Below are 12,158 nucleotides of genomic sequence, written 5' to 3' on the forward strand. Positions count from 1 at the left end.
GGCCCGAAACTTGCGAGTAGTGATGGACTCTGACCTGAACCTCCAGAGCCACATTAAGACAGTCACAAAGTCGGCCTTCTATCACCTGAAGAACATCTCCAGGATTAGAGGACTTATGTCTCAAGAGAAACTCATCCATGTGTTTACCTTTAGTTGCATTGATTACTGCAACAGCTTCTTCACAGGTCTGACTAATAAATCAATCAAACAGCTGCGACTGATCCAGACCGCTGCTGCTCGCGTTCTCACTAAAACCAGGAAGATAGAGCACATAACACCAGTTTTAAAGTCCCTACACTGGCTCCCTGTAGCTCAAAGAATAGACTTTACAATACTGTTAGTTTATAAATCACTGAAAGGCTTAACACCACAATACATTAAAGATCTGCTGCTGTTGTCCAAAAACTTCCAGACCCCCCAGGTCTTCTGGCTCTGATCTACTCTGCATCCCCAGAACCAGAACCAAACGAGGAGAAGCAGCATTCAGCTTCTATGTACCACAAATCTGGAACAAACTTCCAGAAAACTGTAAAACAGCTGAAACACTGACTTCCTTTAAATCTTGACTAAAAACCCACCTCTTTAGATTTGTATTTGAAACCTAATCAATTACAAATTTAACAAGGGCACTTGACTTAATGTAATGTTTTGATTGTTGATTCTATGTTGCATGACTTTGTGTTTTTGTGTTTGTTATGATGTAAATCACTTTGAAATGCCTTGCCGCTGAAATGTGCTATACAAATAAAATTTGATTGAAATAATTGATTTGTAAAGGGTTTTTTCCCCCCAAAAAAATTAAGACACGCTTGCGTTTTCTTTTTTACAGGATGAAGCAGACTTTATTAAGTCATTGACCTATTATCTCTACCTGTGGTCCTTTGAGTCTGCTGCAGAAAAACTCAAGAATGAGCTGCAGCTCTGAAGCCTCACCTCTTTGACTTCAGGATAATTAGGAGCTGAGCCTCCTCCCTGGAATAAATCAGCAACATGCATTAATTCTAATCAGCATGTTCAGTCGGGCTTGACCGGCGCAGCCCGAGGGGCAGGAGCACTTGTCTGAGTGTTTGAGTCCCATCCATGTGGCCAGCCATGCTGAACCATGCTCTTCAAGGTTCACTGCAGAGTTCCTGCACCATCACCAGCAGTAGCAGAGCAGGTTGTTTCTGCAGAGCTCACCTGAATAACCCTAGCTGACCTTTTTGACAAACACTTGCAGGGATGATGCATCTCATCAGGAGACGGTTAAACTCACCATGCAAACTGCTGATGAACAAATATATATATATATATATACTTTTTTTTTGAGAAACACTGATGTAGGAGCAAGTTCAGTTCTAGATTGTTATAAAAAATGTAACATTGATGTGGGTTATTAATGGTAGATGTTGCAATGACAATATCACAATACATAAATACATTCATTCCAAATGTCTCTGTGGCCTTTAGCATCTTGGATACAGTAAGAGTCATCACAGACGTCATAGTCCAGAGCAAAAAATCATAAAAATACACCAATCAGGGATGATTGCCACTCTTATCCAGAAGATGGCTCTACATGTTTTATTCCTTTTTTCTTGAGTGCTATGGCAGAAAATAAGTAGGCAGAGAGACCATCTAAAGGACTCCACACCAAAGTAGATTATTTCACTTATTTTATAAGCTAATCAATTTCTAGAAAAACTAGTTCTTACCTTGGACTTGAGAGTCCAGTAATCCTCTGTGCCGTACTCCACATGTCTGAATGCTGTCAGATAGTCGTAGCTGATCACTGCTGTCTGCAAACACAAGCAGAAATGGGTGAGGAAATTCTATGCAGCTTTTATTGCGACATTAAACCAGAAGGTCTTCTAGATTAGGTGAACATGTGTTTAAGACTTTAAAAATATCTGTGTTGAGTTAAAGTAGTTTTGCATCGCTAAAAGCAGGTTTATGTTCCAAGCAAACAGTCCAATTTCAAAGCTACATCTCATCAGAGCTGTTTGATCCTTTTACAAATATTTAGTCCCAATGAGAAGATCTTAAAGACAATAATGTGTAATGCAATGCCTTACCTATACACTAGTGGCTTATACCGTCACATACACTAATCATTTTTCTGCTAAAAATCATATCACACGTTGGAGTTGTGAATGCATGTTGTAGTCCAGATCTCAGCTTAAAGACTGCTTCTTATTCTCAGTATGTCCCAACTGAAAGTGCAAACATTCACCTTGACCTTTATAACCCCAGAAAAGCCCTGAAATCACCCAGCTATATGTTCTTAGTGCAGTCAAAGGAATCAACCCAGAGGGAATCAGGCTTTTGCAGAGGCAAGCCCTAGACTCTGGAATAACCTGCCTCCTGATATGCTACAGCATCTATACAATCTATTAAAAAGTAAAAAAAAATAAATAAATAAATAAAAAATAAAAAAAAGACATTTGTTTTTCAAATTTGGTTTCAGTCCAATGGGGTCTTTTATTATGATGTTTCTCCTTGTTTTAGCATGTTTATACACACATTTAAAAAAGTGATTTATGCTCTTTTCTGCTTGTTTTAAATAGTTACATATCTAAAAAGAAACTATGTTATGACTGTTGTTCCATAAAGCTGGTTCACAGAGCTCATCCAACCTACAAACAAAAAATTAACAAATGAGCAATAACCTTTTCTGCCTACAGTCACTGTCTCTCAGAAGATGTGATCAAACTCAAATCAGACATACATGTGAAAACATTTAAGATGTGAACTTACGGCGGATGCTGCTCGTCCGAAGCGGATCACACTCAGGTCATTGAGGTCGAGCTGCCTGTTGTAGAGGTAGAACCCCGAGGAGGCGAACACTACTGTGGCCAGAGATGAGACTTTTAGGAGCCGGCCCGCCATTGGAGACCTGTAGAAGAAGAAGAGGTCCAATTAGTTCACGTTTAAAGACATAAAAAAAGAAAACTGTATCTTTTTTGTAAAGATAACCGAGAAAGAATTAATGAAAATTGAAAATGCCAATAAAAGTCAGACATTAGTTTCAGCAAACACCACCACTCTGATCTTAAAGCACTTACACCGAAAGCTAAATCTAGCCACATGAAAATGTCACTCCTAAAAACAAATATTTTATGGACTTCTGCAAGACTTGGATTTTATACGGAACTGAAACATGTGGTTTAGCTGCTGGTCATTTAATTTCATAATTTCACAAATATAAACAAGTAAAACATGTCCTCTGCGTATTGCGTATTAGATCTAAATGTGAGTTTTAGTTTTTGAACAAAAACTATTGGAAAATTAATAATAATAATAATAATAATAATAATGGAGGGGGAAAAAACGCAGATGCTTCCCGAATGGAATGTACCATGAATACGTCCTCCTTATTAAGGAACTAATTCCAGACTGTTTTGATACGTTCACTGCATTCTATTCAAAGAGTTACTCATTTAAAGGACTTGTGTTTTTACGCATGCTGTCAGCTGAGCTTATATGATAAATGACAGATTGTACTCATGAGTGAAACCTACTCTTCTCTTCGGCACACACCCCAAGTCGGAAGAGAGAGGCTCAGGTGTAAAATCCCACTCCTGATAAAAGCTCCTCCACTGCCGTCTAGCAGCGGGTCTCAAACACCATCTTTAAGTTGTGTTCTTCACGAAAGTACCATATTTAAAATGACACAAATAAGTTTCAGTCCGCTGGCAGTGTTGACTTGAACGCCTCTTGAACATCTGAGTTATGCAACAACTGTTTGGTGAGTGCTGTGAGAGTCGGAGCGAGCTAACAAAAACAGAAATCTGTCACACAAACAGACACGCACAAACACTTAGCTATCTGAACTTAGAATATCAACTTGGCTGAAAAATCAACCACAGCCTGCGCATCGCTCTCCTTCACTTACCGGTTTGATTTGCGACCTCTTAGCCGGGTTTTCGAACGAAAAGGAACTCTGGGTAATGCAGTTTCAAATAAAAAGGTAAGGAATTAATTCAGATTTATCATTAAGTCATAATAGCACCCTGAGGCATTAAGACTATACTCAAACTACAAAAATATTTTCCAAAGGTATTTATGTTAGTACAGTAGATTTTTACGTTTTCTTTTACGATGATTACGGCAGTTTTAAACTACATTTCTGGTGACCTTAGTGACGTATTAATATGCGTCTCGGTCAACAAAACGTATTCGCTACACCAGTGATAGATTCACATGAAGCTCGGAAACCCAAAGTGTCATTAAAATAAAACAAAACTGCTTTAGATAATGTTAAAAATATCAACATATACGTAAAATGTATGCCTTATTTGGAAACACAAAATAATTTCGAATAATAAATAAAACATAAGATGTTCAATTTTGTTAAGAAGTATTAGAAATATTCCTTGAAATGTTCTTATGAAATATATGTTTTTTTTAGATTAGGAGGGCAATTTATTACTTCCACACAAAAATGTAAAAAAAATAAAATAAAAAATAGGTGAGGAAACATGTTCTTACTTAATTCAAATTACAGGTTTTTGTTGTTTTCACATTTTTTCAGAAATGCAACAAATATTTATTTATTGTAAAAGAAAAACAAAATGTTTGATTTTGTTACAAGACAAATAAAAAATGTGTTTAAAAACTGAAACTAATGGACAAATATTAATATTTGTCCATTCCTCTCAAAACAAATATTTTAAATAAAACATGGCATTTTGACAGCGTGAATGTTTTATTGTTGGGTTCACAAATGAATACATATTATCAAATGCAAAAAAGAAAAGAAAATTAAGTTCAAAATTAACTTAAAATATTAAAATGTTTGTGAAACGTGAGGGAGATACAGTGATTTAACGTAAAAAATTAAATACTGCATTCACTTCATGCAACATCCAAATTTTCACTTACCTGAGAATTTTGCAACAAAGGTTGAGTTTAGTATTTTATTTTTCTTTAAAAGTATGTTAATAAAATTTCTCCAATATTAAGGTCAATTTATATAGTTTTCATGATACTTAGTTATCTTAGCTTGTACTTAGAAGGAAATAATAAAATTTTCCATATGCATAGTAATTTTTTCCCCTGGATTTAAAAAAAAATAAATAAATAAAATATGACAACATATGCACATGGGTTGCAGTGTCCAAGTGTACTTCATTGACCGTTGGAGATTGACACCAGCACGCCTCACATCCCCAAAAGGAATATATTTTTTGTCAAATGATCGTGATTAAATGTAGATTTAATGTGAACTCTTCTGCGCCAGGAAAATGTATGCATCCATTACATGGAGAAACACTGGCAATGAAAGAAAATCCAAGTAAAATAGCAATAAACATTTTTATTGATTAAAAACAACTGACAGTATGTGATGGAGAGCAATCTTTCTCACAATAAATACAGAATTTATTAGTCAAGCGAGTCTGAAAAATGAAATCTTTCCTGTCGTTGGATTCCATGCAGACACATTGAGCATGCTTCTGTCCGAATGGTTTATTCAGATGTAAAGCAGGAGGAATGAAGTATCCCAACAAAGAAAACATTTTTGGTCTCATCTGCTCAACAGAACCACCAAGCTTCAGACAAAGTCTCCATCTTTGTTGGGCTTCTGTCCTTCAAAGGGACGTCTGTTCCTCTGAACAAAAAGCTGGAACCAAAGAATAGCATTGGTTAAATAAAGTGGGCTGGACTTTTTCTTTTCCATACTGAGACTAAAACCATTCATATTGGCTGTAAATCCTGTCTAATCGTTTACCTTTGCTCCTTCCAGAATATGTGGGTCCTTCTGCAGCGCGTTGTTTAGTCCCTCCTCTGTGGAGAATAAAACCCAGCAGAACCCTTTATGGAAGCCGGTGTCTTTGTCCTGATCAAACACAAACATCACAGTCAAATAAAACCATAAAAGCAATGGCACATTTTTACAAAAAAAAAAAAAAAAAAAAATTCTATCTTCATCATCTCAAAATGCACAAAGTTTAACATCCTGTTTTTAACTGTACTGAACTAAAAGCAAAGGAGTGAAAACTTACAAATGGAAGGGTGCACCTCTTCACTGCACCAAACTGTCCAAAATACTCCTTCATCTCCTCTGAAATATAAACAGATTGGTTGAGAATTCAGGACTCATCCTTTAACATCCTGAAGTTTACCAGACTTCAAGTTCATCTTAAACAGTAATATTGTCTGAAGTCTTTCAAGCCTGGCTTGGGTACAATCTTAAAATTATCCCAAATTTAAATGGGTTTTTAAAATTCATGGACTGGTCAAATCTAAACTGACTTTTTTATTTATTTATTTATTTTTTATTTTTTTATTATTACGTAGTGTTCAGTTTGAAGACAGACGTTTCCTCTCTGATTTTACAAAAGAAAATAAATGTTAAAAGATAATGTGTTTAAAGGATGAGACGCCACTTAATGGGATGTCTATTATATAGCCAATGCCATTAAAGTTGGCAGCTGTTGATTATTAAGTATATTAAGTATGGGGCTGGAATTGTGAGTAAACTACCTGCAGTCAGACTGAGTTATAGAGTTTGAATGATGTGAAAAACTCTATAACTCATTGATCTTAGGATCAATCTTCGAGCGATAGACTAATGTATCCCTCTTTTCCTCTTGGGTGGCAGCTGTGTTAGGGTTTGATGTCAAGTTCTGCACTTGGCTTTCTTTCTAAATTGACAAGTGCTCACTTTGTTTTATATATGTATACAATTTGTTTTCGGACGTGGAAATTGATACAAGTACCCTGAACTACTAGTATGAACATAGCTACAGAGGAAAAAAAATAAAAACAATTTATTGCAAAGTCCGACACATTAAAACCAGTCAACCACAGGCTGAGTTGACCGATCTGTCCTCACGTGTTACATCACAGGCAATTAAAAGCACCCAGAAAGAGGTTTTTTTTTTTTTCTCCATTTACAATTTTCATAAAAATGTCGGCAAAAATTGATAACAGGAAGAAGACTCACTGCCAGCTACAGTCCAGGGGATTTTAGTCACAAACACCTCCAACACTTTCTTAGCCGAGGCTGCCATCTTGTCTCCTTCTCCTGCAACTATGACCCCTGACGTATACAGGCACGTGATCCAACATGACTCAGTTACGTCATGGCCAAGATGGCAGCCTCCATGGTGGCAGAAAGCGGAGAGGATGTTTTCAGGAAAATGTTTAAGTTTTATAAAAGAAGAGATCCGCCTCCAGACTTAAGGGAAGTGACGGACTTCAGCAGCGGAGCAGCATCGGGAGGAAAGGTCTCTTGCAGGATCTATCTGCAAATATGTTTGAGTGAACTGACTAAACCTGAATTCTGATGGCCTTACAGGTTAAAAAAACTGTTCCAAAGTGATGCTGCTAAGTTTGAATACCTTAAAACAGAAAACAGAGTTCGAACGATTGGGTGCTGAAAGAACAGTGGTAGTAATTTTGATATGTCTTGATATTTTTGTGTTAAAACGGCCAGATTGTTCCAGTAAAACTGGATCCAGCTGCTGTGAGTGATGAAGAGGCTGCCTGTGTCGGTTTGCAGCCCATCAGAGACTGGAGAGCTTTCGGACTGCAGGGATACCCAGGTACATGAAAACACTGTGGCTCTGAAGGAGGAGTTTCTTCTGGACTCCTGCCTTACAGTGGACTAGAAGCTCTGCATCAAGCCAATGCACAAGGTCAACTAACTTTAATAGTCCTCTGTGTCTTTTGTAGGCTTTATTTTCATCTCCAATCCTTTCCTGCGGGGCTCCCAGGCTTTCTGGGTTAGGCAGTGTTTGAAGACATACCCTCAAAAACCGAACGTGTGCAACCTGGACATGCACATGTCACCCTCTGACACGCAGGACATCTGGGCCAGGAGTGTGCAAGCTCTGAGGTGGGAAAAGCTCAGACAGTAGTTTCATTATTTCACTAAATATTGTTAAGTAATGGGTGCTAGAATTTTGCTGCTGATAGTGTCAGCTTGTTATGTTAGTTCTGAGTTTTATTTTTATTATTTTTGTAGACTTTTATTCATAAGTGATTTTGATTGAGATGTTGCATGTTTGGACATTCATCCCTTACTTTCAGACAGATGATGTGTAACTGTGGTTACAAGGTATTGTTTGTACAACTGAGAGCAGCTGATTAGCATTTCAAAATCTCAGATAACACCTGAGCAGCGACTCCAAATCCCCCAGGAGTTGAAATGGAGGTTTCATGGATGCAGAGGGATCAGAATGGGCTCGGATCCCATTCCTGACTCCAACATATCTCTGTCAGTTTTCTGACAATGCGACCAGGCAGGTTTAAAGAGGCGCAGCAAAAGCAAATCGGGCGGATTAGCAGTGCTGGCCAACAACTGACGGTGTCGTTCAGGACATGTTACAGTGAAATATCGCTTCTGCTACCTGGAAATTGAGCTGTTATCGTTGTATGACAGCCATTGGATCTGTCATACAGCAACAATGTTTTCAGTCAGAGGTCTCTTTAGATTTGCTGAAATACCAACTAGTACTAAAGATCCTTCAATAACTCTTTGAAGATCCTTAGATGAGTTACAACAATTATCCCCACTGGGATAAGTAAAATATTTTTTATTTGAATTTTCCCACCAGCAGATGGTGCTATAGTGAAAGAGAAAGCCCATGCTTGAAGAATCCCATTTTGGATGGATGGAAAGTCTGACAAAGCAATTTCCAGATTTTTTTAGAGTTCGCTCTAAAAAGTTGGTCTAAAGCAACTCATCCCTAAGCAGCCAGCATGCACTGACCTGAGTATATAAATCTTCTCCACAGGACTCCCGCTTCTGTAAAGAGACAACCAAAATCTCTACTAGAGAGGCTGCGTTGGGTAACCCTGGGATACCATTACAACTGGGACACTAAGGTGAGGTTGCAATGTACCTGCACATGACAGAGAAACATTTTTATCAGTAAAATTGTACATACATAAAATAGTGTCAGTGTTTGATCAAATGTTTTTTTGTTTTTGTTTTTTTGTTGTTGTTTTTTTAATGATGGCTTAACCTTTAATAGTGTAATATTATCTATTTGCATTCCCATATTTAAGGTTGTCCAAATTGCCTCTACTTTTAGTTTACTTTAGAAGATCTGGCAGGAAATCTCAGAAATCATACATTAAAATAAAATTCCCTTAAATTTCCAGGAGCTTAACATATTCCCACTGTTTATGTGTTCCAAGACTTACTGTGCCAAAAGTTTCACGCCATTCCCGGCTGATCTGCACATGCTCTCCGAGCGGATAACAGCTGCCTGTGGCTTCCCGGGATTCAACTCAGAGGCAGCCATCCTGAACTACTACCGATCAGATTCCTCACTGGGAATCCATGTGGACGAGTCAGAGCTGGATCACTCTCGTCCTTTGCTGTCGCTCAGGTGAGAGGAAGAAACCTAGACTGCCTCAAAGGTTCTGCAGGATTGTGGGAATGTTCTCAGTGACATGGTTTTGTTCCCCGCAGTTTCGGACAGTCGTCCATCTTCCTGCTGGGCGGCCCCCACAGACGAGACCCCCCCACTGCTATGTTCATGCACAGCGGAGACGTGATGTTGATGTCAGGACCGAGCCGGCTGCTGTATCATGCCGTCCCGCGGATTCTTCCGGCTCCGCCGCAGCGTGCGGCGCTTTTAGAAGAGCTCAACTGTGCCTCGGGCCTGCAGACGGGCAGCGTCCTGGAGCCGGTGTCTCAGGAGGATTGGGATGTGTGTTCCAGATATATTCAAAGCTCCAGAGTGAACATGACTGTCAGACAGGTGTTGGGATCTGGACAGAGCTTCCCAAAGGAGCCAATGTCCGCACTCCAAACGGGCGACGAGGGCTGGATGGTCGGGTGTCATGACGATGGAAACAGTGGGAAAAGGAAGAGGACATGCAGTGACCCTGTGGGGACGGTAGAGACGTGAAACACACACAGAGCTTTTTACATCTAAAGAAAGCCACTTCTGAAATGTAAATTTTCAGACAATAAAATTAAAAGGTGTTTTAGAGTTCTCAAAAAGGTTCAGAAATTTAATTCCCAACCTATGAAAACTGTCTGCATCCTGCACAAAGCAGCTTAAAGGGATATTTATTTTTTTAATGTGTCTTTAAATATTTTAAAGTTACAGAAAGCCAAGTTTATCGCTACAGAATCAGTCAATCAATGACTGAAACGCTTCTCTGGTGCTGTTCAGCTCACCTCCATGGTGGACAAGTTTACACTACTAACTTGTGAAAGAGAAGTCTTGAAGGAAGAACTTGGAGAAATCAATAGGTTTATTTGTGTAATCAAATGTTTAATGTAGACTGTAGTAAAACTGAGTGACTATGAGTTGTATGTGTGTGTGTGCTTCAATAAACGAGAAGCTTTGAGATGGATTAAAGCACGGCGTTGGCTTATATTCAGATTTAAAATTCCTCCCTCCCTTTTGCAGCTGCAGTAACTTATTTTCCACTAGGTGCCAGCAAATCACCAAAAAAAAACCAGTAGTGGAGCAGCGCTTTGATTCGCAGTAAACCATGCAAAACCAAATATGAACTTATTTAATGTCTTGCTTATATAAATAAGTCTTCCATATGTCTAAACTGTGCATGTTTTTCATCTGTATTTACTTCTTTCTTGATTAGAATCAACTGAACAATGAATGTCTGTGGTTTCATCCAGTTTGACCAACAAAATGTGTAGAAAAAAAACATTCTCTAAGACAATCATCCTCAGATGATATTGCCGTGTAGCTTTCCTTCTTGAATAACTGTATATAGGTTATATAAATATTTCTGACATGCTAAAGACTTAAAAATCGACTAAAAATGTTTACAAAAGTTTCTCTTTAATCAATACCAGAACATCTGTGTCAGTCCTTTAAATCTTAGCTCCTGTGCAAGCTCTTTTTTTTTTTTTCCAAAGATTGTTCTGTTCATGTAATGAAAAGGGCTTTACTGTCAATGTCTGTTTTGCAGCCTGGACCTACACAAAGATGTGCTATGTAAACTTCAACAATTTAGGTTGCATTTTTGTTGTATTTCAGGCGAAACGAGCATAAAACCCATGCAGGCATGCAAGGACATGTTCAGACCCCAAAGAGAGAGACCCCAGCAAAGTTTTAAGTGGGGGAATGTGCTAGTTGCAAACTACCACTTTGAAATAAAGCCTTCACTACCATGAGGGCGTCATGGCAAGGAAATGTATCCTTTCTCTATAGTCTCTCCACAGGTGTTCCCCACAGCGCTGTGCAGGGACGCCTCTTCGTTATGAACTCCAACTCTTCCTTTAAAACAAATCTCTGCTCCTTGTTTTTATTATGCCAATGCTATTGCAATGATGCCCAGCTTTACTTTTTATTCCAACTGGATGGCTACAAGGTTTCTGCTCAAATCTCAGCAAAGATAAAGATAAAGACCACCATTAATAATGACTTTTGGTGACCCCTTTTTTTATTTTAATCAAGCCTGCATCTAAGACAATATCAGTGCTGTATCTATTCATCATCAGTGAAATCTGGTAACATTTGTCTCAAGTACGCCCACAAACTCTTGGAACAGGCTATAATCACATCAAAGGTTAACAACTATAGATTTCCTGTTCTCCGATGACTCACTTCTGGAAACACCTCTAAGATCTTAAGACTGAACTTTTAGCTGTAAATCTGAAAACTGTAACAAAAGGTGGCATAGAACTACTGACTGTCTCTTGATAAGGATCAACCTCAGATCTCCATGGGTGACGTTTTGATTTGAGCTCCATTGTGCTTGTTTGTATGTTAGTCTTGAGTCAGACTCATTAAAACAGGACCAGCAGTGTTTAGTTTGAACAAAGCAGGTGAAATAGGGTTAATCAGTGTCTTTAAGCTGCAGCTGTGAGCCTGTAGTTTCCACCATCAGTATTATTAAACTTCCATCTGACATTCTTCTCCTCCACCTTCAACTCCGCTGCCTACTAATGAACAACATTCATGCACATCATTATAAATCCCATAAAACACGTCTGTGGTGGGATGACTGTGGATGCTGTGGTCATGCAGTTACTGTGATCATGTTTTCTGATTAAAACCTGAAGGCTTCAAGAAGAATCTTCTATCTAGCTGATAGAGCAGAGGATAAAATCCCAAAGCCCTCTTTCTATCCACTGGTTGTGAACAGAAAGTCTTCAGAAGAACTCCAAACTATCACAGAAAGACAAAAAAAAAAAAGTTTTATTGGCGACGGTGGCTAAAGAGATACCCGTTTGTCCTGTA

At 38.5% G+C, this 12,158-nt stretch overlaps 3 protein-coding genes across 6 annotated transcripts in view; 1 reads left to right on the forward strand and 2 right to left on the reverse strand.

The window, feature by feature from the left end:
- adck1 (aarF domain containing kinase 1) overlaps positions 1 to 3,947 on the reverse strand; it is a 40,216-nt gene extending 36,269 nt beyond the window's left edge. Inside the window, exons 1-3 of one of the 3 annotated variants that reach the window (XM_007553078.2) lie at positions 3,875 to 3,947; positions 2,737 to 2,875; positions 1,695 to 1,778 (exon numbers count right to left, since the gene is read on the reverse strand). In XM_007553078.2, the coding sequence (XP_007553140.1) occupies positions 1,695 to 1,778; positions 2,737 to 2,868 (216 nt within the window). In that variant the 5' untranslated portion in view covers positions 2,869 to 2,875; positions 3,875 to 3,947. The other 2 variants (XM_007553077.2, XM_007553076.2) reach the window with 2 other exon arrangements.
- Positions 3,948 to 5,276: 1,329 nt separating this feature from the next.
- slirp (SRA stem-loop interacting RNA binding protein) lies at positions 5,277 to 7,013 on the reverse strand. The gene is made up of 4 exons (XM_007553081.2): positions 6,929 to 7,013; positions 5,985 to 6,043; positions 5,711 to 5,818; positions 5,277 to 5,602 (listed from the first exon to the last, which is right to left on the reverse strand). The coding sequence occupies exons 1-4, from the start codon at positions 6,993 to 6,995 to the stop codon at positions 5,534 to 5,536; spliced, it is 303 nt and encodes a 100-aa protein (XP_007553143.1). The 5' UTR covers positions 6,996 to 7,013; the 3' UTR covers positions 5,277 to 5,533.
- A 30-nt stretch (positions 7,014 to 7,043) lies between these two features.
- On the forward strand, positions 7,044 to 10,306 carry alkbh1 (alkB homolog 1, histone H2A dioxygenase). 2 transcript variants are annotated; one of them, XM_007553079.2, is made up of 6 exons: positions 7,044 to 7,211; positions 7,421 to 7,529; positions 7,660 to 7,822; positions 8,724 to 8,814; positions 9,130 to 9,323; positions 9,407 to 10,303. In XM_007553079.2, the coding sequence occupies exons 1-6, from the start codon at positions 7,068 to 7,070 to the stop codon at positions 9,846 to 9,848; spliced, it is 1,143 nt and encodes a 380-aa protein (XP_007553141.1). In that variant the 5' UTR covers positions 7,044 to 7,067; the 3' UTR covers positions 9,849 to 10,303. The 2 variants fall into 2 exon arrangements, with proteins under 2 accessions (XP_007553141.1, XP_007553142.1); XM_007553080.2 differs by lacking the exon at positions 7,044 to 7,211 and adding an exon at positions 7,225 to 7,282 and having other exon boundaries at positions 9,407 to 10,306.
- The last annotated feature ends 1,852 nt before the right edge of the window (positions 10,307 to 12,158 follow it).

The sequence above is a fragment of the Poecilia formosa genome, unplaced genomic scaffold, assembly GCF_000485575.1.
Source record: "Poecilia formosa unplaced genomic scaffold, Poecilia_formosa-5.1.2 Scaffold54, whole genome shotgun sequence".
NCBI lineage: Eukaryota > Metazoa > Chordata > Actinopteri > Cyprinodontiformes > Poeciliidae > Poecilia > Poecilia formosa.